General features: G+C 44.1%; 1 protein-coding gene across 2 annotated transcripts; it reads left to right on the top strand.

Annotated features, from left to right (window-relative positions):
• Positions 1–27745, top strand: LOC115102571 (activin receptor type-1B-like). 2 transcript variants are annotated; one of them, XM_029622665.2, is made up of 10 exons: positions 1–189; positions 20162–20401; positions 20706–20859; positions 20990–21102; positions 21348–21578; positions 21777–21944; positions 23272–23458; positions 23642–23766; positions 24041–24171; positions 24428–27745. In XM_029622665.2, exons 1-10 carry the CDS (start codon positions 129–131, stop codon positions 24551–24553), a joined length of 1536 nt encoding a protein of 511 aa, XP_029478525.1. In that variant the 5' UTR covers positions 1–128; the 3' UTR covers positions 24554–27745. The 2 variants fall into 2 exon arrangements, with proteins under 2 accessions (XP_029478525.1, XP_029478526.1); XM_029622666.2 differs by having other exon boundaries at positions 2–189; positions 23302–23458.
• Positions 27746–27768: the final 23 nt, after the last annotated feature.

The raw sequence follows: 27768 nt of genomic DNA, 5'->3' as shown, positions 1-27768 counted from the left end.
CGCCCTTTAATTCCGCCGCCTGTAGCACTTCAACAGGCTGGCAGCGGCTGTATGGTGTGTGGTTATGTTTAGGTCTGGCCGTGGTGTTGACAATACCACCCTCCGAATGCGATGGGAATGCTGAAGGAATGGCTTTAAAACGATTTGTTCTCACGTTACTGGCCCTGTCTGGGTTAGCCATCGGCGACGGTAAGTGAAATAGCTACATGTGCCATCTTTTGATTTTGACTTCGTGTTTGTTTGTTTAATAACAGGAGGGTGGCTTGCCTAGCTCTGGCATCGCCTGTCGATCATCATGGCGTTGTCTGTCTGGGGTTTGTTCAACCACGGCTAGCTAGCTAACAAATCACATTTGACACATTGTGGCTAGCGCTGCTTGCTGAACTCGTTGAGGAACACTGCCGGAGGTATACGGGCCCGTGTGTTTGTCAGCCGGCAGCTCAATTGCTCGTGTTACGTCAAGTAAATAGAAAATTTGATTTATTAACGTGTCGAACAAAAACCGCCTTCCGTCTGGCGCGAGGTAACGTTAGCTGGCTAGCTAATTTGTTAGCCAGGTGTGCACAAAAGGCCAGTAATGTAAACGTTAGTGTTTTGTCGATAGCTTGTGCATTTCAATATCGCTTTATTTGCGTGTCCAGTTGGGTATACTACAGAGCAGGGTCAATGAGTTAGTTAGCCAGTTAACTGGCCTACATATTCTGATTTTTGAGGGGGAAATCTTGAAGTGGGCATGGTCTGATTCCGGGTTTCCCAAACTCGGTCCTGCGGCCTCCCTTGGATACACGTTTTTGCCCTAGAACTACACAGCTTTTTCAAATCAAAGCTTGACGATTAATTGGTTATTTGTATCAGCTGTGTGACATTAGTGTTAGAGCAAAAACCGAAATGTGCACCCAAGGGAGGCCCCAGGACCGAGTTTGGGGGAACCCCTGGTCTAATTGACCCAACAACCCCAAAACGTTCCTAATGAACCAGAAAATCCATCTTTTTTTTTTTTTTTTTAACTGGCTAACTCATTGATCCAGCTTTGTAGTGTACCCCTCTGGAAGGAGGCCACGCGTTTATGTTGGTTATCTGTGTGTGGCTGTGTAATGCTTTAGTGTTTACAAAACAATCAAGTGGCGATTAGAGTAACGTTAGCTGTGGTGGGGTGTATCGTTAGCTCTTCCACGGAAGACCAGGTGAAAGACTACATTTACAGACCTTTTTTTAGATCTTTGTGATTAAAAAAAAAAATCTGCATCTTTGATTTTTCTTCATCTATTAGTTATCAATACCGAAGTAATTTAGCTAGCCAATATCCTTCAACCAAGAGAACTGGATAGAAAAACAATAGACTTAAATCCAGATGTGGTACTTTTTTTTTTTTTTAAACAAGTAAACCTGTTGTGAAGCTAAATGTATTTGTCACATGCTTTGTAAACCACGGGTTTAGACTAACTGTGAAATACTTACTTAATGGGTCCTTTTCAAACAATGCAGAGTAAAAGATAAAATAGAAATCGTGACGCAAGGAATAAATGCAGTGAATAAGGTCTCCGTATAAGTGTCTTTGTTACAGGAGTAGTTAAAAGATGACCGTGCACTATCCAAGTGGAAGCAGGCAAGGGTGCGACAACAGCCATCCATTCTAAGTATGCAGCTGACGCCCTCAGTTCGGGGCGTTCCTGCATGTGGGCACTCCTTGCTAGCTAGCGTGAGCGACACCGGAGGACCGTGTCCTTCGCTCCCACCTGTTGAACACTTTGCCCTCACCGGCGGGGGCGAAGGACACTGTCTAGCTTGCTAGTAATCGACACACTGTGTCGACCCCCTCCTGCTGTATACCGGAGAAAACCGTGCCCGGAAGGCAGGGGCGAAGGACACTGTCTACCGGTCGTCCTGCCTCTCGCTGGCACAGCAGGCAGGAGGCTAGGCCGACACTGTACTAGCTAGTTTGATAGTTAGCTAGCACACAGTGTCACACTTGCCTGGCTAAGCTAGCACTCGGTGTCCTTCACTCCTACTTGCCCTCGCCATCATTAACAGAACTGTGGGAGAACAGTGCCCAATAGACAGAGGTGAAGGACGCTGCCTACCAGTGTATGGCTAGCTAGCTACCGTTGTTGCACCCGCCCCTTCTGTGGGGTTTATCGTTAGCTGGCATCCAACGTTATTGTGCATTAATTCCACCTTTACTGTACTGGAGCGCCCCTGCCTCCCGCAACATAAATTGACCAACAGAAGTATAAAGAGGGGGTCCGTGCAGGAACGCCCTGAATTGCGGGCCGCAGTTGCACCCTTCTCGTCCAATCAGCCGGCCCAGACAGAAGTTAAAGTTTAAGTCTGGGTTCTTTGTGACGGAAATGTGGCGAATGGGGGTCTTTTCAGACTCCTGCATGGGCCCCACCCCCACCCCACTGTCTTCTCAGAGCAGCTGTTGACCAGATCCAAAATGGTGGTCCTCTGTGGCTCAGTTGGTAGGGCAAGGTGTCAGGATAGTGTGTTTGTTTCCCTGGATCACCCATACATAGGTTCCTTTGTATGAAAGTCTGCTAAATGGCATACTATGATAAATTAATACATCTGGATTGGAATTTGGCGTATGGTGTACCTAGTCTGTAGCTACTAGCTAGACCTGTTTGTGCCTGTGTACTGGGTTATTTGTTAACTTTTTGAAAGGGTAAAGTATGTTCAACTAAACTGCTGGAAGGGGCTGGTGTTTCTTTCTTTAGATTGAAAATCATTGCACGTTATTCCACTTGGGGCATTTAAATGGAATAGTGGTGGGAGTGTCTGGCCAGCTCCCAGTAATTTCTCTCCCTGTGTGATCTATATTCTCTATTCCCTTGTTGCAACTTGCCACTCACAGAAACTTAAAACAATGACTGAGAAAGTTAACCCTATCTGCCAATGTCAATAACCTCAAGTCTGCTGCCACCCATTAGTTATGTTAAGTGACTCATTCCTCTTCCAAGAATCAGAGCTACATTCCTCCCTCATCCGGCCGGGTTCAGATAAGGACATGATCCACGTTGATTTGTCACCTTTTTCTGTCACTATTCACATCTTTTAGGTTAAAAAAATTGAACGGGCTCAGGGATTGAACCCTGGTATCACCACTAAACCAAACTCCAGAACCTAGTAAAAAGTTGGCCGAAGACCTCCGCTTAACTCTGGACCCTGACTCCAGCTCCCCTCTAATCAGGACTGCTTTAGACCTGGGACACCAGGTGTGGGCATTTACTTATCAAGTTGGACAGAAAGCCAGCAGGCTCCGGACCTGGTAGGAGAGTTGAATACCCCTGGAACAGGACTACGACTGGCGGGTTTTCTGGTCTGTGACAGTACGTCTTTACTCACAGGGTCGCCATGGCTCACAGGTTGCCGGTTTCCTTTCCCGTTGAAGACATTTGGCCTGACCAATCATTAGCCTCGTCGTTATGAAGCTGACATGCTTTTGTGACTTAACTAGGTGCCAGAATAAAATGGATGTGCAATGTGATATATGCACTGTCTGAGCCACAGATACACTGCCGTGAGGCAGGGCGCGTCTCTCCTGCTTTCTCTCTGGCCCTCTCCCATCTTACACCCTTTGCTTTCTCTCGTCTCCTGTGTTTCTCAATCTCTCTACACCCCCCTCACATACTATAGCCTATAGTGGACCTGACTGACCCATCGCAGACTTATCTTCTCAATGTTATGTCGTGTCACTTACAGGTCCTTCAGAAAGTATTCATACCCCTTGACTTATTCCACATTGTGTTACAACCTGAATTCAAAATGGATTAAATGGAAGTTTTCTACACACGATACCCCATAATGACAAAGCTATCTTTTGCAAATTGACAGAAAATAAAATGCAGACCTACCTCATTTACAAGTATTCACACCCCTTTGCTGTGACACTCCAAATTGAGCTCAGGTGCATCCTATTTCCTTTGCTCATACTTGATGTCACTACAACTTGATTGGAGTCCACCTGTGGCCAACTCAATTGTTTGGACATAATTTAGAAAGACTCAAGGTCCCACTGTTGACAGTGCATCAGTGGAGGCTGGTGGGATTAGCTATAGGAGGACGGGCTCATTGTAATGCCTGGAATGGAACAAAGTCAAATGGGATTTCCAATGCATTTCTCCTTTGCCAAGATGATGCCACACCTGTCAGGTGGATGGATATCAAGAAGCTGATTAAACAGCATGATCATTGCACAGGTGCGCCTTGTGCTGGGGACAATAAGTAGGCTCCTAAAATGTGCTGTTTTGTCACACAACACAATGCCACAACTTGAGACATCTATGAAGGAGCATGCAATTGGGATGCTGACTGCAGGAATGTCCACCAGACCTGTTGCCAGAGAATTTAATGTTAATTTCTCTACCATAACTGCGTCGGTCCTTTTAGATAATTTTGCCGTACGTCCAACCTGCCTCGCAATCGCAGACCATGTGGAACCACGCCAGCCCAGGACCTCCACAACCAGCTTCTTCGCCTGCGGGATCATCTGAGACCAGCCACCAGGACAGCTGATGGAACTGAGGAGTATTTGTCTGTAATAAAACACTTTTGTGGGGGGGAAACTAAGTTGGCGGGCCTGCCCAGTCATGTGAAATCCATAGATTAATGAATTAATTTCAATTTACTGTTTTCCTTATGAACTTTAACTCAGTAAAATCTTTCAAATGTTCAATTTTATTTTTTGTATACTATAGTTACATTTTCTAAACAAGTTTTCACTTTGTCATTATGGGGTATTGTAATTCGGGCTAGAACATGACGATCACTTTAACTCTACCTACATGTATATATTACCTCGTCTAACCGGTGACTATGTACCGGTACCCCCTGTGTATATAGCCTCGCTATTGTTATTTTACTGCTGCTCTTTAATTTATTTGTTACATTTAATAAAATGTACTTAACCAACAATGCCTTTAAGAAAAAAGTGTTAAGGGCTTGTACGTAAGCGTTTCACTGTGAGGTGTACACCTGTTGTATTTGGTGAGTGTGACAAATACGATTTGATTATGTCAAGGGGTATGAATTCTTTCTGAAGGCACTGCATGCGTCCCTCTGCTGCCCACTGTGCCAGTAACTTATAGGGCTAGTCTGGCTTCTGTTTCAGGGTTCGCTTGAGGGGCTGGAAAATCTGAAATTAATTTCCAGGCAGACTTTTTTTTTTTTCTTTTTTTTTCTTTCTTCTCATTTCGTGATGTGGTTGCCATCCACACTGCCAGGCAGGTACAGAACTGACTGATTAGGTGTTGGCAAACGTCATATCGGTAGCTAAAATGCCAGGTTAATGTAGATTCAAACCTGCCTTTTGTGCGTATGGAACATTTCTAGGATCTTTTATTTCAGTTCATGAAACACTGGAACCAACCAACCCACAAGGTGCAAAAATGCGTCAGACTTTGGCATTGCGAGCATGGGTGAAATCCTGCGCTGGCGCCAGTTCTACATAATGATTTGTTTTCTATGCAACGACCTCTAACCCCTATTTCGATATATCCAATTGGTAGTTAGTTTTGTTCCATCGCTGCAACTCCTGTACGGACTCGGGAGAGGCGGCTGTCGAGAGCATTGTTGTGAACCCGGAAGCTAGCCGCACCAATGTTTCGGAGGAAACGCCGTACAACTGGCGACCGTGTTGGCGTGCATGCGCCCGGCCCACCACAGGAGTTGCTAGAGTGCGATTGGACAAGGACATCCATGCCGGCCAACCCCTCCCTAACCCGGGCAACGCTGGGCCAATTCTGGGTTGCCTCATGGGTCTCACTGTCACGGCCGGCTGCGACACAGCCCGGGTTCGAACTGGGATCTGTAGTGATGCCTCAACCACGGCAGTGCTTTAGACCGCTGTGCCATTCGGGAGGCCCTCCAGAGCATTTTAACAATCGCATCATTCATGGAGCGCCTGCTATATTCCGGTTTATCAGGCAGCAACTGTGATGCTGCCGTTCTGGTGGACGATCACGTGCTGTTTTCCTCAGTGCCCTTCCCCCGACCGGGGACTAAAGCTGCCAGTCGGAAGCAAGACGCTTTTTCGTAGCTATTAAGTAGTAGACGTCCAATTTTTAAAACTGTCACTAAGCTGGAAATGTGTGTTCACCATAAGGCATATCCCAAAATTCTGCTCATCACTACTCAAATTACAAAATCAACAGCACGAACACATGTATGTAGTGAAACTGTGTTATTGAGTAGGACTTGTAAGGTAGTGATGAATACGAAGATTTTTTTCTTTTACAACATTTTCATGATATTGTGGCTGTATATCTGTTGGCGACTAGAAACAATTGCATAAATTGAACTGTTACAAACTGGTGGTCCTTGAAAATAAATATTAGTGCTTTGAAAAAGTATTTGAAAAGCCTTGAATTTGACTTTCCACTGTCTGTACGAACCCTTTCCCTTGTTGCAGAACGAAGTGTTGTGGTTTAATGGGCACAATTTCCTTCTAGTATTATGTTCCTCTTGTAACCACTGGAAACTAGACCGGACCACTGCTGTCATTATCTCTCCTTGCCTCATGTAATCACAGAACATTAATCTCATTTTCCTTGGCTGAACTGTAAACAGAATAGGATTTGGTGTGCTGCTGAACTAGCCATTCGGGTGCTGGTGTGTGTGTGCGCTGTGTGAAAGCTGTTTCATGTCCTAATGATGTTATGGAAATGAAAGGGAGCACATAGTCAGATTCCAACATGTGCATGCCTGTCTACCAGATCAGAGCCAAGGGAATGTACAGGAACTGAGCTGCCTGGAGTCACTGGGTTCAGGATAGGTTTGCGTATAGGACAGTTTTTCTCCTTTTACGTCGTGTCTGTGTTTAACGTGTGGTGTGACTTAAGATATGGTCTGGGGCTTCCTATATGTGCATATGAGGTAGTTAAATTCCTGGTTTTTACGTGTGTGTACTTTGTCTCAAGTTCTGTTGTGGGTCTATTAGTCCGTGTCGGGCTGAGTGAGAGTAGCTTTCCTCCCTTAATCACCAGGCTAATAACCTCATATTTTGGTTCTGTGTGTTGTGAAGGTTCTAGCCTGGGTCCACTAGGGGTGAGTGTAGCTTAACGACCCGGGCGCCTCTAATGACCTCCAGCCCAGAGAGGCCTGGAGGCTGAGAGGCCTAATCGCAGCCACAGACTGTCTGGCCTCTCTCTCACTGACCTGTGGACATGATCACTTAAATACAAATTCAGAAATATGATTCGGTGGTCATTAGCCTTATGTGTTATTGCGGTGTCTGTGTCACAGTGCAGTGGACTCTTATGGAGGAGCTGAACATGATACCCACCTTCCACTGCACTGCCGTTAGTCTCCAATCAGTACACATTTCAGAGAACAACGCCTTGAATAGTGTAGCTGCACTTATACTCACGTAGACAGACATGCAGAGGGTTAGGCAGGTACTAGTGGGCTATGCTGTTTAGAATTGTATGTAATCTGACCCTGTGATGATGGAGACCAATGTAATGACTTTCCTCTTCCAGTATTGATAAAGGCTGAAGTGTGTGTGTGTGCGTGTTTTTTCTGTCTGGTGGCGTCTGCTTGTCTTGATCAGCCCTCTGTCTGGTAGCTAACTGGATCTAATTTCAGATAGTGCAGTTTGGGTAATGGTGCTCACACGCATTCTGTCTGCTCTGTGCTGTTTAGCCCCCAGAATTCTTTGCTGCTGTGTAACAGTTTTGTCCCATGCCAAACAGGCTTAGGCTAAACATTTTCCACTGACATCATACTCATTCTTGAGGTGTACTGTTGTAACTGACTGATTCACCATATGCACATGAACACAAGCACTGTGAGTGTCAGCGTCTGACTGGCACACCAACACAGTCACTGCAACCATGTTTGTGTTAAACCCATTTCTGTGGTTTTGGAGTCCGTCTCCCACAAAGCTCTCTCCTGAACCACACCTGGGTTCTAACACTTTCAAATACTTTTAGCGTTTGCTTCCGCTTGCCTGGAGTGCCAAATGGGTGGGGTTTGCAGTTTTTCTACTATTCTATTGGTCCATTGTACTAGGCAAACTCAACCATGTCCAGCTTAACTATTTGGAATAATTTCTAATCGTATTTTTAACCCAGGTCTGTCCTGAGCTCAGTCCAAATGAAGCAAGCACTGGTTATGGCAACAATGTTTTATTCATACCTCCCTTCGCTGTTTGCATCCCAAATGACACCCTGTTCCCTATGAAGTGCAACAGTTTTTACCAGAGCCCGTTTTGGCACTTTATAGGCTACATCCCAAATGCAACCCTATTCCCTTTCCTGCCATTTGGAATGATAGGGTCTTAACACTTTGCTGTTAAATGGCTCCATCCAACCTGTATTCAGTCTAGACTGGGTTTTAATGATTGAATGTCACAGCTGGTCACTAGCTGCAGACCCCTCACAGGCGGGGGGGGGGGGGGCTGCATAAACCCCCCTTATCTGTGCTCTTCCCCTGTCTCTGCCCACAGAATATGATATTTTCAGCAATTCCTCATAAGACACTGAAAGTTTGCAGACATTTTATAAACATTTAATTATTTTTTAAATGTAACCAACATATTTTGTCAAAGTCCTTCAAAGTATTTGATCTATTCTATCCCCAGAGCACAAGGTCTGGTGAGTGGTGCACTACTCCACCTCCTCTCAATGTTTCCCTGCTCTTTGTTTAGCGGCCCGTCCAATCCATCCTCGTTTCCCTGTAATCTCGGCACAAAGGACCAGTGTAGGGACACCAATTATGTGCAGAGTTCACACCAACCAGCTCAACCCCCACAGCGGAGCTGACTGTCCCTCCCCTGGGAAGCCTACTCTCTGGAAAGAGTCAATTCTGTTTGAAAACTTTTGAAAGGAAATTAAATCATGAGCAAAAATGTTCTGAGTTCTCTGCTCTGTTTTATCTTCTGACACATTTAGAAGTATTGTGTTTATATATTAGGCACACTGATGGGTTGTGGTATTCTGTCTACTATGTGTAGGGCCATGTAAAATGTTTTAGTTAAAAATATATATATATATTACCTGAATCTGTTTTAGTTTTACCCCAAATTCCATTTCTGTTTTTCCTGGGTTTCAATGTAATTTTTTTAACTCAAAAGCACAATCTTTTTTTTTAAACAAAATGTAATGTTCTAAGTCCACAACAATGCTTAAACCAAGACCACTTTTGAGGTCTGGGAAAAAATACAAGAAATAGATTTTTGGTTGTAGTTATCCTTTAATGCAAATGCACATTATCCTTTTAATGTTTGGTTAGCAATGTTGCTGATTTGAAATTTGCACAACAATATTTGCATGTGACGCTAGCTAGCTATGAACCTCAATCAACCTAAACTTCAAAACTTTGATCAACGGCACCATTTGTGTTGACTAAATTAAACTGTGTCCTTTTCCCACCGAAGGATGTACACACACACACACTGTAACATTGTACCTTTCGCATGTAATATGCTACAAATTGGATTATGGTTTCTTTTAACATTAGAATTGTCATATATTCTAGCTAATGGCTCACGTTCTATAAGATACATTTCGCAATCCACCACCTCCATGCCATTGACTTTCTGATTTTGTCTCTGCATTGTAAAATAATTCTCAGCAAATAAACGAGGTAGAATTCCAACGCTCCCCACGCCCCATTATTTACATTAAATGTTTAATTAGCTGACATTTTTTTTTTTTGGGGGGCTCCTTATTTTCATGTACTGTACCTAGAATACAAATGGTTGGATTTGCACTAAGCAATTTCCTCCAAGAACCAAATGTGAAACTGGCATATGTTTAGATCGTGTGTGTGTATATACATTTATCATTTAAAATTGGTAACACGTGGCTAGCTCAACAATATGCAAACAAGGTGAGTTTAGATATTCTCTGCTTCAGACGTACAATGACCTGGTGACCCATGCCATTATCATCTGCAAAAGGGGTTCACCTGGCTGATATCCTGAGACTGTGACAATCAAGCCGATTTGGAGAGCTCACAACTGGACAAATGCAGTGTGCCTTCAGAAAGTATTTTCCACGTTTTGTTGTTACAGCCCAAATTTTAAAATGGATTCAATTGAAATTCTGCCACTGTCTGCAATGTCAAAGTGGAATTGTATTTTTACAAATTAATACAAAATAAAACTGAAATGCCATTAAAAAGGGGTTGTAAACATGACAATGCCTCAAACGGAATAATGAGCAGACATTGAATGGTGAATACAATGTGTTGGATTCGACCCAAACACAATGCGTCACCGAGTACGACTTTTCATATTTTCCAGCATGGTGGTGGTTGTATCATGTTATGGGTATGCTTGTCATCGGCAAGGACTAGGGAGTTTTTTGAGATAAAAATACCATCTGTTGAAGATACAGTATCTCTTCTCATTCCTGTTGGCCAGTCATCATAAGGCTAGGGAGTCTGTAGCATAGCAACCCATATTTTCTCCCTGCCTTAGTTAAAGGCTTGTCCCCTCTTGAATGGATATTTTCACTGTTTTAAACTTCTGTAAACTGTTTGTCTTTGTATGGGACAGTCATCACATCGGGCTATAAACCACAGTTTCTGGTTAGGGTAGGTGTTAATAGTCAGTGGGTACGGCATCTCCAATGCACTTATAAACTCACTCAGTCAGCGTATAGATCAATGGTGTTCTGAGGCTGACCGGAACACATCCCAGTCCGCGTGATCAAAACAATCTTGAATCGTGGATTCCGATTCGTCAGACCAGCGTTGAACGGTTCTAGTCACTGGTACATCCTGTTTGAGTTTCTGCCTATAAGACTGTAGGAGCAAGATGGCGTTGTGGTTGGATTTGCCAAAGGAAGGGCTTTGTAAGCATCGTGGAAGTTAGCGTAGCAGTGATCGAGTGTGTTAACCCCACAAGTCTCCAATCAATATGCTGATAGAATTTAGGTAGCCTTGTTCTCAAATTTGCTTTGTTAAAATCCCCAGCTACAATAAATGCCGCCTCAGGATGTATGGTTTACAGAGTCCAGTGATGTTGCCTGAGGGCCATGGTGTCTGCTTGAGGGGGAATGTACACGATTTGATTAAAAACATTTACATTACATTTACATTTAAGTCATTTAGCAGACGCTCTTATCCAGAGCGACATACAAATTGGTGCATTCACCTTATGACATCCAGTGGAGCAGCCACTTACAATAGTGCATCTAAATCTTTTAAGGGGGGGTGAGAAGGATTACTTTATCCTATCCTAGGTATTCCTTAAAAAAACTTTGCAGTAGTCTGGTCCCGGGTCCTTCTCCCAGCCTTATTTAAACTATTAAGCTAAACTATGCTCCAGAATAGGATGTGGCACTGGGTTGTTTTTCTCTTTCTCTCTCTCTATCAAAGCCTGTTGCTTCATCTCTGTGTAATCTGCAGGAAATTCCGTGTCTGTGATTGCGTGTGAACTGCAGTGAACTTGGACACGCGCCACTAGGAGTTACTGGCACTTCCCCCGTCTGTCCTTAGCTCCAAGAGCAGTCCACATGCTGTTGCTGACGAGAATGACTGAATTACAAGAAACTGCACACGCTGCTGCTGACATGAAATGGCAAGACGTCGACTCATTCCACTTCCACTTTCCTCAAAACGCTGTTCCACACATACAACGCGCGCACACACACATACAGTGCATTCGGAAAGTATTCAGACCCCTTGACTACTTTTTGGTTAAGTTACAGCCTTATTCTAAAATGGATTCATTTGTCCCCCCCCCCTTCCAATCTACACACAATACCCCATAATGACAAAGCGAAAACAGGTTTTTAAAAACAGATATCACATTTACAAGTGTTCAGTACATTGTTAAAGCAACTTTGGCAGCGATTACTGCCATGAGTCTTCTTGGTTGTGACACTACAAGTTTGGCACAAGTATTTGGAGTTTCTGCCATTCTGCTCTGCAGATCCTCTCAAAATGATCCTTTCTGGCAAATTTCAAGCAGGCTGTCGTGCCTTTTACTGAGGAATGGCTTCCATCTGGCCACTCTACCATAAAGGCCTGATTAGAGTGCTGCAGAGATGGTTGTACTTCTGGAAAGTTCTCCCATCTCCAAGGAGCTCTGTCAGTGACCATCAGGTTCTTGGTCACCTCCTTGACTATGGCCCTTCTCCCCGATTGCTCAGTTTGGCCAGGCATCTTCCAATCATGTAGAAACATCTCAAGGAGGATCAACAGAAACCTGCAGCTGCTCAATTTAGTGTCATAGCAAAGGGTCTGAATACTTGTGCAATATGATGGATGATGCCGCCAGAGAGAATAGCTGGCATTTTATTGGCTCTTAACCAACCGTGCAATTTTTTAAATCTCATTGTTTAACTTAATTTGTACATAATGTCACTGCTACCGTCTCTTATGACCGAAAAGAGCTTCTGGACATCAGAACAGTCATTACTCTCCTCAAATTGGACAAATCATTTTTCTTTTATTAACCTCTTGATACTAGCCATCCGGGATCGTGAATACAGCCTCAAGCTCATTACCATAACGCAACGTTAACTATTCATGAAAATCGCAAATGAAATGAAATTAATATGCTAGCTCTAAAGCTTAGCCTTTTGTTAACAACACTGTCATCTCAGATTTTCAAAAATATGCTTCTCAACCATAGCAAAACTAGCATTTGTGTAACAGTATTGATAGCTAGCGTAGCATTTAGCGGGCAACATTTTCACAAAAACAAGAAAAGCATTCAAATAAAAATAATTTACCTTTTGAAGAACTTCGGATGTTTTCAATGAGGAGACTCTCAGTTAGATGGCAAATGTTCAGTTTTTCCTGAAAGATTCTGTGTAGGAGAAACCGCTCCGTTTTGTTCGTCACGTTTGGCTACCAAAAATAACAAATTCAGTCATCAAAACGCCAAACTTTTTTCCAAATTAACTCTGTAAATATCGACTGAAACATGGCAAACGTTGTTTAGAATCAATCCTCAAGGTGTTTTTCACATATCTCTTCGACGATATATCGTTCGTGGAAGTCTCCTCTCTCCTCTGAATCACATGGCTGAATGCGTGCAGCTGAAGATTACACACCAATTTCGACGCAGGACACCGGGTGGACACCTGGTAAATGTAGTCTCTTATGGCCAATCTTCCAATGATATGCCTACAAATACATCACAATGCTGCAGACACCTTGGGGAAACGGCAGAAAGTGTAGGCTCGTTCCGGGCACATTCACAGCCATATAAGGAGACATTGGAAACCAGCGCCTCAAATTTAGCTCTCTTCCGGTTTGAAGTTTCATCTTGGTTTCGCCTGTAGCATCAGTTCTGTGGCACTCGCATATCTTTGCAGTTTTGGAAACGTCAGTGTTTTCTTTCCAAAGTTGTCAATTATATGCATAGACGAGCATCTTTTCGTGACATATCTTGTTTAAAACGGGAACGTTTTTCATCCAAAAATGAAATACTGCTCCTAGAGTCTCGAGGTTAATGCAACCGCTGTGTCAGATTTTTTTTTTAACTTTACAGAAAAAGCATAATCTGAGCTGTGCTCTGAGCCCAACCCAGCCAGAGAAATATCCACAATTTTGGAGTCAACAGAAGTTAGAGATCACCATAAATATTCACTTCTGATCTTCATCAGAAGGCAATCCCAGTTTGACAATAAGTGACTGATTTGTTCCATAAAGTCAATTTATATCCAAATAGCCACGTGTTCAGCCCAATAACCCATCTTCATGAGGCGCAGGCACTTCGTCCAGACAAACTCAAAGTTCCGTTACAGTCCTTTAGAAACATGTCAAACGATGTATGGAATCAATGTTTCAACCGGAGAATTCTTATGTCTGAAGAAAAGCACTGGAACGAGAGGTAACTCTGTCGGAGGCGCGCGTCATGAGACCATGGCACTATGCCAGACCACTGACTCAAACGGGTTTCATGAGCCCCTCCTTTATAGTAGAATCCTCATTCAAGTTTTAAAGACGGAAGACATCTAGTGGAAGCCATGGGAAGTGCAACTTTATCCATATCACACTGTATTCGGTAGGCCAGGCTTTGAAACTAAAATCCAACCAGGAAGTGGGACATCTGAAGTTTGTTCTCAGGTTTTCGCCTGCCATATGAGTTCTGTTATACTCAGACATCATTCAAACAGTTTTAGACATTTTCAGTGTTTTCGATCAAATACTAATAATAATATGCATATATTAGTATCTGGGACAGAGTAGGAGGCAGTTCACTCTAAGCACGCTATTCATCCAAAAGTGAAAATGCTGCCCCCTATCCCAAAAGAGTTAATGAGTCGAACGGGAAGGATATACTTCAAACAGGCCCTCATCCCCGCCATTAGCTGGAGAAAGATTTAGCGGAAAGAGATTGGGGTTCCTTGTGAGGATCAGGTGATGGGTGGCTAATTTGCCATCCGTACTGTTAGCCAACGTTCAATCGCTGGAAAATTTAAATGGGATGAACTGAAAGCACGTTTATCCAACCAATGGGACGTTAACTTGAATTATCTTGTGTTTCACCAACGACGACATTAATAACATACAGCTGGCAGGTTATACGCTATCGGCAGGATGGAACGGCAGGGCCCCCCCCCCCCCCCCCCGTGTCTTACCAGAGGCTATGTATAGTAGTAAACAACTGGTACATGATGTATAAGGAAGTCTCAATGTTTTGCTCGCATGATGTAGAGTATCTCATGATAAGCTGTTGACCACACTATCTACATAGTCTTTTTTGTAGCTGTCTCCATACCACCACTGACTGATGCTGGCACGAAAACCGGACTCGATGAGCTGTATACCGCCATAGGCAAACAGGAAACGCTCATCTAGATGTGGCACTCCTAGTGGCCTGGGACTTCAATGCAGGGGAACTTTTTTTAAAATCAGTTTTACCTCATTTCTATCAGCATGTTAAATGTGCAACCAGAGGGGCAAATTAAACTCTAGACCACCTTTTACTCCACACACAGAGATGCGTACAAAGCTCTCCCTCGTCCTCCATTTGGCAAATCTGACCATAATTCTCTCCTGCTTACAAGTAAAAACTTTAAGCAGGAAGCATCAGTGACTCGGGTTATGAAAAAGTGGTCAGATGAAGCCGATGCTAAACTACGAGACTGTTTTGCTAGCACCGACTGGAATATGTTCCGGGATTCTTCCAATGGCATTGAGTGCACATCAGTCACTGGCTTCATCAATAAGGGGATTGACGACGTCGTCCCCAGAGTGACTACGTATATACCCCAACCAGAAGCCATGGATTACATGCAACAATCTCACTGAGCTAAAGGGTAGAGCTGCTGCTTTCAAGGAACCCGGAACCATCAAACAGGAAAAGCATCAATACAGGACTAAGATCAATTTGTACTATGTCGGATGTGGCAGGGCTTGCAAGTCATTAGACTACAAAGGGACGAACAGCCGAGAGCTGCCAGGTGACACAAGCCTACCAGAAAAGTTGAAAAACTTCTATGCTCGCTTCGAGGCAGGTAACACTGAATATGCATGAGGGCATCAGCTGTTCCGGACAACTGTGTGATCATGTTCTCCGCAGCCGATGCGAGTAAGACCTTTTTAAACGGGTCAATATTCACACGGCCGTAGGGCCAGACTGATTACCAGGACGTGTACTCCGAGCATGCGCTGACCAACTGGTAAGTGTCTTCACTGACATTTTCAACCTCTCCCTGATTGAGTCTGTAATACATGTTTCAAGAAGACTACCATAGTCACACTGATCCTCAACACGGGGGCCCCTCCTGTAGTCCCTGTTCACTCATGACTGCACGGCCAGGCACGACTCCAACACCATTAAGTTTGCCGATGACACAAGTGTTAGGCCTGATCAACGATGAGACAGCCAATAGGGAGGTGGTCGGAGATCTCATCGTGTGGTGCAAGGACAACCTCTCCCTTAACGTGATCAAGACCAAGATTATTGTGGACTACAGGAGGAGGACCGAGCACGCCCCCATGCTTATCGACGGGGCAGGTTGAGAGTTTCAAGTTCCTTGGTGTCCACATCACCAACAAACTAACATGGTCCAATCACACCAAGACAGTTGTGAAGAGGGCACGACAAAACCTATTCCCCTTCAGGAGACTGAAAAGATTTGGCATGGGTCCTCAAAGGTTCTACAGCTGCACTATCGAGAGTATCCTGACTGGTTGCATCACTGCCTGGTATGGCAACTCCTCGGCCTCCGACCGTAAGGTACTACAGTGGGTTGAGTGTACGGCCCAGTACATCACCGGGGCCAAGCTTCCTGCCATCCAGGACCTCTACACCCGCTGGTGTCAGAGGAAGGCCCTAAAATTTGTCAGACTCCAGCCACTTTAGTCAGAAAACACTGCACATTTTAGAGGACTCTGCTACCGCATGGCAAGTGGTACCAGAGAATCAAGTCTAGGTCCAAGAGGCTTCCAAACAGCGTCCACCCCTAAGCCATAAGACTCCTGAACAGCTATTTGCATTGCCCCCCCCCCCTCTTCTACACTGCTGCTACTCTGTTTATTAAAGTGACTATACATAGATAATGTACATATTACCTTGAGACGGGTGCCCCCCCCCCACGTTGACTTTGTACCGGTACCCTTTGTATGTAGCCCTGCTATTGTTATTTACTGTTGCGCTTAAATATTTTTTATTTATTCTTATCTATTTATTTTTGTAGGTATTTTCTTAACTGCATTGTTTAAGGGTTTGTAAGTAAGCATTTCACTGTAAGGTCTACACATGTTGTGTTCAGCGCATGTGACAAATAAAATTTGATTTGAAATTGGCTTTTTTTTTTATACATTTGCTAAAATTTCTAATCCTTTTTGTGCTTTGTCATTGAGGGAAAATATATTTAATCCATTTTACAATAAGGAAAAAGTCAAGGGGTCTGAATACTTCCCAGAATGCACTGTACATGCAGACACTCAGGCGCACATTACACACAGCAGTTCAACTGTGGGAATGGCTCCCAGTCACACATTATGATGGCGCAATAGGTGGGGTGTGTGTGTGTGTGTGGGGGGGGTGAGTAAGACTGAGTGGATGGGAAAGTGTTAGTAACCCGACAATATTTGGATCCTAAGGAGAGTGGTGAAACTACAGCAGCAGGAGTAGCTCAGGAAGAAAGTGGTGTTTCAAACTGTTCTGTTCTGATTGAGGATGGATATTTTTGCAGGAGACCTGCTGCTGTTAACTCCAGAGATTAACCTACAGAGGAAGGTTGAGCTTGTGCTAACAGTCTGTCTTGGCTTACCAGTGAGACTGAGAGACTAGCGCTCATTGTTGATGATCCAGCAAACTTAACAAATTCCAGGCCAATCTCAATTTTGCCGGCCATCTACATTTTTTTAAAGCATATACCGGATGAATCTAATATCTTAACAAGGAAAGTCAGTTTTATGAACTTCAGTATGGTTTCAGAAATCTCACCCTTCCTACATGGCTGTTAGTTACTTAATTGGTGAAATACATACGGCAAATGATTGCGAAGATCATAGATTAGATTTTTTTATAGGTTTAAGCTTTTGATACTGTTGATCATAATAGTTTGAATAAAAATGTGAAACTGAGGAGTATTTGTCTGTAATAAAGCCCTTGTGGGGAAAAACTCATTCTGATTGGCTGGGCCTGGGATGGCATAGGCCCACCCACTGGGGAGCCATGCCCAGCCAATCAGAATGAGTTTTTCCCCACAAGGGCTTTATTACAGACAAATACTCCAGTTTCATCAGCTGTCTGGGGGGCTGGTGAAGAAGCCAGATGTGGAGGTCCTGGGCTGGAGTGGTTACACGTGGTCTGCGCTTGTGAGGCCGGTTGGACGTACTGCCAAATGTTCTAAAATGACGGAGGTGGCTTATGTTAATTTCTCTAACATTCAACTCTGGTGGACATTCCTGCAGGCAACATGTCAATTGAGCTCTCCTTCAGAACTTGAGACATCTGTGGCATTGGGTTGTGAAAACATTGCACATTTTAGTGGCCTTCTATTGTCCCCAGCACAAGGTGCACCTGTGTAATGATCATGCTGTTTTATTCAGCTTCTTGATAATCCATCCACCTGACAGGTGTGGCATATCTTGTCAAAGGAGAAATGCTCACTAACAGGGATATAATCAAATTTGCGCGTATGGAACATTTCTGGGATATTTTTTATTTCGGCTCATGAAACAGGACATACACACTTGACTAGTTGTTTTGTATATTTGTGTGTTTTACTCTCACAAAGATTTAATTTACCTCAGTTCATCAACATTATCTAATTTCCCAGTGTTTTAAAATGAACTTTGTCACTGACTTTTATTATTTGGTCCAAAGAAAATAGAATCCAGATTATATAGGGGTCCATATTGATGATATACCTGTAGATCATGCCTGTACGCTTTCTTGGTGTTCTGATTTGATGGTCAATTGTCATGGAAACAATAACCTCTAAGATCACCAAAAATATGAGGATAATTGGGCAAGATGTAGATATCTCCTGAACAGAAGTGCTGCGCGCTCTATTACACGATGATCGTCCCATTCATCAGTTACTGTAACATTATATGGGCCAGCACATACCATACCACTATCAATCTCCCTGCAGAAACGCTCTGTATGAAGAATATCATCTGACTATACCTCAGACCGTTCAGCACCTCCTTAAAATAAATAAATAAGAGGACTCCTGAATATTGACCAAATGTAAGTTGCTCAATGTGTTTGCGGTACTTTTAATCACTGATTATCCTCTTGAATTCCCTAACTGCGGCTACGCCGCCCATGTTCAGGAGCGACCAATTCCGAATTGCCTATTAAAGCCCCACGATCTGGAACGCGATCCTGTCTGATTTTGCTAAGCTATCCTTGTCATTTTGTTTTAAAAAATGGTTAGAGGCACCTATTGTCCATCAGTTATACACCCCCAGTAGCTTGACTTTCTGTTTAGATTTTCTATTCCTTTATCTCTTTTGCGTCTAGTTTTAATTTGATTGTTTGTCCACACTGCTAAATTGGTGTGATTTATGACCATTTGAGGGGGGGGGGGTGTTACTTGAAAAAGCTATTTTGGGCTTTACCCCTCCTGCACATACGGTCTTTCTGTTTTATTTTTTAAATTACAGTTACAAACTGTTTCTGTTTGAGCAAATAAACTAACCGGGCGGAAGGAGAGGGCTCAAGGGCTGCTTGGAAAACCCCCCCAGAATAGGGAGAGGATTAGCAGAAGGCTTCAGAGTAAATCCCTTTTTATTTAATCTTTTTAATCCAGAAGGTGTTGAGGTCTGACAAGGCTTGGCCCTTTAGAAGTGTCTTTTAGGTGGCAGCAGACCTGAATTCACTCTGTCCCCCTCTGTTTGAATTTGTTGCCATTTTTGTTCTAGTCTTGCTTTCAATTTCCTCTGAAGCAAGAGTGATTTAGTTTTGAGTGGCCCAGCTATTGTAGACTTGTTAAAACAGGCCCCTATCAAACTGTCTGTGCTGCGGGCTTTAAATCAAAGCTATGATCCTGACAGTGTTTTGGGGGCCGAGTGGCGCAGTGGTCTAAGGCACTGCATTGCAGTGCTAGTGGTGTCACTACAGACCCGGGTTCAATCCCGGGCTGTATCACAACCGGCCGTGATCGGGAGTCCCATAGGGGTGGTGCACAATTGGCCCAGCGTCGTCCAGGTCAGGAGAGGGTTTGGCCAGGGTACGTCGTCATTCTAAATAAGAATTTGTTCATAACTGACTTGCCTAGTTAAATAAAAATGTGTTCTCTTGCTTTCTTTGAGTAGCAGAATGCTGCATTGGGGATTTGACTGTTGGGTTTTGGTGCGTCTGTCCCAGCATCCCAGGACAGTCTCCTCTCCATGGAGTATTTGGTTTCCTCTGCTTTAGAGAAACTGGTTTCTGTCCTGGTCTCTGTCTGCTGCCAAACCAGTCTACACACTCCACTGGCTGTATTGTTGCGTCTCTTCCGAATGGGACTCTATCCTGGCTAGTCCGGTAGATGGAATGTACTTTGAGTCTGGTATTGTTGGTTTAGACGCCCTCTGCTGGACATGTGAGTACTGCAGTGACTCGAAAGTTTTCTTACAGTCCGGACTAAAATCGTATTGCTCATCAACTGTTCTTCATCGTATTCTGTTCTGGGAAGTTCTCTCCAACTCATTCCACCCCATGCACAGGTCTCTGATTCAAGCGCCCATAGAATAGTCCTGATGCCTAACTAGTACTCATTCTAACCTTGTGCCTCCCTTTTTCCCTCAGCCCTGCGGTGTAACTGCACCAACTGTGTGAAGTCTGGTTACGAGTGTGAGACTGACGGGGCCTGCATGGCCTCCACCTCCTTCATCCAGGGGCATGAGCAGCATGTAAGGATCTGTATCGCCAGAGACAGCCTTGTGCCCCCTGGCCAACCTTTCTACTGTCTCAGTGCTGAGGGACTGCTCAACACACACTGCTGCTACACTGACTACTGCAACCGCGTCGACCTCAAGGTTCCCTCGCGTGAGTAAAGCCGAAGTCACACACTGCGTTGTGTGTGTGTATCGCATAAGTAAAGCTTCCTCGTCGCCTGTCTTTTTTTTCATCTGCACTGATTTGAAAGAACAGGGCTGGTGAAGCCCCCCCCACCCCCTGTAGCAACCATTCTGCGTCTACCCCTCCAATGTTTTCATATCAGTGCACATAAGAGAGAGGAGATGGAGGAAGCCACTTCGTACTATTGCGTTGCAACCTTTTGTTTTATTTGACTGGGAAAGATGGTAATACCACTGCTAACACCCTGTTCTCAATTTCTCCCTCGCTCCAGTCCCGGTGAAACCGGGGGAGCTGGGCTGGGTGGGCTCTGGAGGCCCCTGGGGGCCAGTGGAGCTGGTGGCTGTGATCGCAGGGCCGGTCTTCCTGCTGTGCATGCTGCTGCTGGTGGGATTATTCCTCTTCCAGCATCACCAGAGGACCTACAGGTGAGTCTCTGGTCCCAGGTAGTACCATCTGAGTACGCCCTACAGATGGGACGGCAGGGCTGTGGTGTATTTGGAGGGGGGGGAGGGTGAGAAGATACAATTTTAGTTTGACAGCTGATCTTTTGTACAGCCACAGACAGCGGCTGGAGGTGGAGGACCCTTCCTGTGAACATCTCTACCTGGCCAAGGACAAGACCCTGCAGGATCTCATCTATGACATGTCCACCTCCGGGTCTGGTTCTGGTAAGTAGACTGAACCTACACTGCTGGAAGTAAAGGTTCTATACACAGAACCGGCCTGAACTCTACCCTCGCCTGCGAACAGAGGTCCTATTACACTGTGGATTCATTCAATGTTTAGAATACTCTTTAGCCACGTCTGTATGTAACACAATAGATGCATATGTGTACACATACAAGTTTAGTACAAGTTATTGTTCAGGCGGAAGCCCAATGGTATCAGCGGTCCTTTCTGCTTCCTCCTGCAGGCCTGCCCCTGTTCGTGCAGCGTACGGTGGCCAGGACCATCGTTCTGCAGGACATCATAGGGAAGGGCCGCTTCGGGGAGGTGTGGCGGGGGAAGTGGCGCGGGGGAGACGTGGCGGTGAAGATCTTCTCGTCCAGAGAGGAGCGCTCGTGGTTCAGAGAGGCTGAGATCTACCAGACCATCATGCTGCGACACGAGAACATCCTGGGATTCATCGCCGCCGACAATAAAGGTGAGCGTTCCGTCGCTGTTCTACTACAGCACCACACGGAGAACCGTGTACACACACACACCACTTACAACACAGACATATCCCTGGTGTTATGTAGGTGAATTTCATCAACGTGCCGTTGTTGACTCAACAGTTTAATTATTTTTTATTAACAGTAGAATTATCCTCTATCTTTCTCTGCGTTTCTCTTTCTCTCAGATAACGGCACATGGACCCAGTTGTGGCTGGTCTCAGACTACCACGAGTACGGTTCTCTGTTTGACTACCTGAACTACTATTCTGTGACTATAGAGGGCATGATCAAACTGGCCCTGTCTGCCGCCAGCGGCCTGGCTCACCTGCATATGGAGATATTGGGCACGCAGGGTAAGCACAGCGGCGAGATGAATAAGGACCATACCTTGCATTCGGAAAGTATTCAGACCCCCTTCACTATTTCCACATTTTGTTATGTTACAGCCTTATTCTAAAATGGATTATTATTTTTTTTACCCTCATCAATCTACACACAATACCCTATAATGACAAAGCGAAAACGGGTTTTTAGGTATGTTTGCTAATTTATTAAAGAGAAACCTGAAATACCTTATTTACAGAGGTATTCAGATCCTCTGCTATGAGACTCAAAATTCAGCTCAGGTGCATCTTGTTTCCATTGATCATCCTTGATGTTTCACAGCTTGATTGGAGTCCACCTGTGGTAAATTCAATTGATTCCCTACGTTGAAGCATGGTGGTGGCAGCATCGTGCTGTGGAGATGTTTTTCAGTGGCAGGGACTGGGAGACTAGTCAGGATTGAGGGAAAGATGAACGGAGCAAAGTACAAAAATCCTTGATGAAAATCTGCTCAGGAGCTCAGACGAGGGAGAAGGTTACATTCCAACAGGACAATGACCCTAACCACACAGCCAAGACAACACCGGATTGGCTTCGGGACAAATCTCTGAATGTCCTTGAGTGGCCCAGCCAGAGCCTGGACTTGAACCCGATCTAACATCTCTGGAGAGACCTGGAAATAGCTCTGCAGCGACACTCCCCATCCAACCTGACAGAGCTTGAGAAGATCTGCAGAGAAGAATGGGAGAAACTCCCCAAATACAGGTGTACCAAGCTTGTAGCGTCATACCCAAGAAGACTTGAGGTTGTAATCGCTGCCAAAAGTGCTTCAACAAAGTACTGAGTGAACGGTCTGAATACTTGTGTAAATGTGATATTTCAGTTTTTGAAAACATTTCTAAAAAATATTTTTACTTTGTCATTATGGGATATTGTGTGTAGATTGATGGGGGGGGCTATTTATTCCATTTTTTATATTAAGGCTGTAAGAAAATGTGGGAAAAGTGAAGGTCTGAATACTTTCCAAATCCACTGTATGTGTAAACACATTCCTAATTAGCCTGGTAGCCAGGGTGTTCTACAACACAGCAGAGCAGGATCACCAAGTTAGCCAGTTTACACCTTACACCTCTCACACGGCCATTGTTGGCACTCCTTGCCCTGCCTATAAATTAGATTATTTTATAGGATCCCCGTTAGCTGATTCCATGACGACAGCTAATCTTCCTGGGGTCCGACACAACTAAAAAGACATTACAGACAAACGACTTTACAGCTAATATATATATTACAAATGATGACCTGGTTCAAATGTTAACCTGGTTTAAACATTGTCGTGTGCTCCTTCCATTCCAGTCTTCCAACTCAGTGTTTCCTCCTCTCTAGGTAAGCCTGGTATCGCCCACCGTGATCTGAAGTCTAAGAACATTTTGGTGAAGAAGAATGGCATGTGTGCCATCGCTGACCTGGGGCTGGCAGTACGCCACGAGTCCATCACTGATACTATAGACATCGCCCCTAACCAGCGTGTTGGCACCAAGAGGTACTGACCCGACTAGCTGCCATGTCTATTAATTTAATTCAGGACAACATTGTAAAAATGTGGAATATTTTTGTTCAATTCATCTCCTGAATTTGGCGTATTTGATACCGTATCTCAGTGATATACTGGTACACAAAACATCCTTTCCTTTAGTGGAAACCTGTTTGTCTCTCTGTCTCCCAGGTATATGGCTCCAGAGGTCCTGGAAGAGACCATCAACATGAAACACTTTGACTCGTTTAAGTGTGCTGATATCTACGCCCTGGGGCTGGTGTACTGGGAGATAGCGCGCCGCTGCAACACTGGAAGTAAGACACTGACTGGGTACCTTGCAGATGGTCCAATCTCACAATGCCGGGGGAAGTGCTTCAGCTCATTTTGGCCACACGAGTAATAACTTAGGCTACATGGGGATTTGTAAATGAGTGATTCTGTGCAGTCTGACTGCAAAGTAGTTTCATTGAAACACACCTTCACTTGTCAAGAACCACATTACTATGAGAACAATCTTCTTAGACGTGAGCATGTGACTGACCAGGCTCTCCCTCTGTTCTGCCCCCCCCTGTTCTGCCCCCCCCCCAGGTATCCACGAGGATTACCAGCTGCCCTACTTTGACCTGGTGCCCTCTGACCCCTCCATAGATGAGATGAGGAAGGTGGTGTGTGACCAGAGGCTGAGGCCTAACGTGCCCAACTGGTGGCAGAGCTACGAGGTAATGAGAGAGAGACGAATACGCACAAAAAAAAATGACTTTCTGGACAGAAACATGTAAAGTTATTAGTGATTGACTGCATTTGAAATGTAAATATGGTGTAAACAATTGTTTTTGCAGTTTTATTTTACTTTTTAAATTCTTTATTCACATTAGGCAATTCATTTGACATTTCCTTTTCACCCTGTGGGACTAGGTAAAGGTAAAGTTGGTTGATTGTGTTTTGACTGACTAACCTCCCCCTCTCATCCTCCAGTCTCTGCGTGTGATGGGTAAGATCATGAGGGAGTGCTGGTACTCTAACGGAGCGGCCCGCCTCACGGCTCTACGCATCAAGAAGACTCTCTCTCAGCTCAGTGTTGAGGAGGACATCAAGATGTAAGATAAGAGTGGGACGGACAGGCGGCAGAGCCACGTAGCTCGCTGGAGACTCACAACGATAGACACAGGCTGTATATCAAATGGCGCCCTATTCCCTATCTAGTGCACTACTTTTTGACCGGGGCTCATGGAAAATAACACGGAAAGGACTGAGACTAAATCCTGCCAGTTTTAAAGCCACACTCCCAAGTTGTGACAAGGCCTACCCCGCCTTATTAGCCATAACTACTGAGAATCTCCTCTTGCCGCTCCTCTCTTCTTTCTCCCTCCTTCACCTGGTTATCCCAACCTCCTCTCCTTCACCCACTGTTATGGGCCACCACACTACAACATGATACTACCATTATTATCCCCACCAACCTCCCTGTTCAGTTTTACTTTGTGCTCCGAGGCAGTAAATATGACTATTGTACAGTGACAGGAATTTAGTTTGTAATATTTTGTACATCTTTTTATTTTTTTGCCACAAGACTAGCTACGTCCTGAAAACTCATATTCATAATGTGGTTTCATGTCCACATTTTTAAGTAAAAAAAAAAAAATGCTTTTGGGAGAATGTGGACAGGATGAATCTGTACAGGATGAAATCAACCATATTAGGCAGGAAAGTCTTCACTTCTATGGACATGTCACAATATACACTGAACAAAAATATAAATGCAACATGTAAAATGTTGGTCCCATATTTCTTAGGCTGAAATAAAAGATCCCAGAAATGATCCATACTAATTTGTCTACATCCCTGTTAGTGAGCATTTCTCCTTTGCCAAGATAATCCATCCACTTGACAGATGTGGCATATCAAGAAGCTGATTAAACAGCATGATAATTACACAGGTGCACCTTGTGATGGGGATAATGAAAGGCCACTAAAATGTGTAGTTTTGTCACAACACAATGCCACAGATGTCTCAAGTTTTGAAGGAGTATGCAATTGACATGCTGACTGCAGGAATGTCCACCTGAGCAGTTGCCAGGGAATTGATGTTCTCTACCATATGCCACCTCCCATGTTGTTTTTAGAGAATTTGGCAGTAGGTCCAACTGGCATCACAATCACAGACCACATGTCACCACGCCAGCCCAGGCCCTTTACACTCACCTGTGGGAGTGTCTGAGATTAGCCACCCGGACAGCTGATGAAACTGGGTTTGCACAACCTGAATTTCTGCACAAATGGTCTGGCAAACTCATCTGCGTGCTTGTCGTCGCCAGGATCTTGACCTCAATACAGTTCGACATCGTAACCGACTTCGCGCCCGAAAAGTGTTATTTTCGCAGATGAATCCCGTTTTCATCTGTACTGGGCAGATGTCTTTGTGTACGGCGTCATGTGGGCGAGTGGTTTGCTGATGTCAACGTTGTGAACAGAGAACCCCATGGTGGGGATATGGTATGGGCAGGCATAAGCTAGGCACAACGAACACAATTGCATTTTATTTATGTCAATTTGAATGCACAGACATACCGTGATAAGATCCTGAGGCCCATTGTCGTGCCATTCATCCACCACCATCACGTTTCAGCACGGTAATGAGCAGCCCCATGTCGGAAGGATCTGTACACCGCGGAAAATGTCCCAGTTCTTCCATGGCCTGCATACTCACCAGACATGTCACCCATTGAACATGTTTGGGATGCTCGACGTGTACAACAGCGTGTTCCTTTTCCCGCCAATACCCAGCCATTGGAGGAGTGGGACTACAATCAACAGCCTGATCAACTCTGTGAAGAAGCACTAATTGTGTGCCTCACTGACTGATTTTCTGATCCACTCCCCTACTTAAACCATTTTGAAGGTATCTGTGAACAACAGATGCATATCTGTATTCCCAGTCATGTGAAATCCATAGATTAGGGGCCAATGAATCTATTTCAATTGACTGATGTCCTTATATGAACAAACTCAGTAAAATTGTTGCATGTTTTATATTTTTCTTCAGTGTACATCAGCAGAGTAGACTTACAGCCGTTCCTGTACAGCTTTCAGAAGCCTGGAATACCTTGTAGTTGATTGGACAACATTTCACATTTAGTCATTTAAGACTTGTCAAGCATTAAAACAGATGGGTTGCATTCTGCTACTTGAATACCCCACGTCGCTCATGCCTGCTTGTATGTGACCTACACGTATCACATTTTGAGATTTGGTCCAGTTTTATGTTTTGAAATGTGGCCGGGATGTTTTTTTTGGAATGGTATTATTAGATATTTTTGACGACTACAGAGATTTGATGTGATTTAAGAAGCCAGTCAAAGATGTAGCCTATTTTTAATTCAGTCCAACATGTAGGTAGGGGTAAGGAGCCTTTTGGAATTAGACTTAAGCGCTCCAGTACTGCTTACCGTGCGGTAGCAGAGAACAGTATGACTAGGGTGACTGGTATCTATAAGAGGCATAAACAATGGTAATGAGAACTGTTTTACTATAGACACTACTGATGAAGACATTGTGATTTGTATACAAAACATAGGCATCTCTCTCTGTACTGTGGTCATTTTTCTTCAGTGACATCTTCAATGGTACTTTCAGCTGGTTTTTTGGAGATGCAGAAGTCAAAGAGAGCTCAGGAAAAAATGTTTTATTCTTGGCTTTTCTTGGATTGTGGGTATTGATTTTCCCTTTTACACTGGGCTAGTTGATATTGTGATGTAACTATGAGCTCATCTCACCATTTTGTGTATTTATTTTCGATTGAACAGGGCAAGAAGAATAGGCTTTGATATCTGTTAACACTGGAACTGGGCTCTCTGAAAAAGGATACAATGTGTTCTGATGGTATGCAGAACAAGGGGGCTGTCAACACTGGGACCTCTGTCTTTACTGAGGTAAAAGATATAGAATGCAGAGGGGAAAAAATATTTTTGTTCATTTGGATTTGAGGCATGTATACCCCAGTAAATGTATGTTGCTGCTACTGTAACATTGGCAAGGATATGACGGATGGAGTATTTGGGGGTCAATCTATCCTGGTATTTCATGAGGGCTTTGAGGAAGAGATGGTTGTCATGAGAACCAAATGTCAAATATTCCTATCAATGTTTTAGCATGGGATTTTTTTTGTTATACCATCAACTGTCCTATTCATACTGTACACCTATTTCAAACACCATGTTAAATTACTTTTTTTCAGGACTAGTTAGAAAATGTGTACATATGGTAGGTGATATACATTAAAATACAAGTTTTGTATTAGTCTGTCTGAGTATCACTTT

The sequence above is a fragment of the Oncorhynchus nerka genome, linkage group LG20, assembly GCF_034236695.1.
Source record: "Oncorhynchus nerka isolate Pitt River linkage group LG20, Oner_Uvic_2.0, whole genome shotgun sequence".
Lineage (NCBI taxonomy): Eukaryota > Metazoa > Chordata > Actinopteri > Salmoniformes > Salmonidae > Oncorhynchus > Oncorhynchus nerka.
Note: the sequence above shows the minus strand (reverse complement) of the source record. Positions and strands in the feature narration are given on the sequence as shown.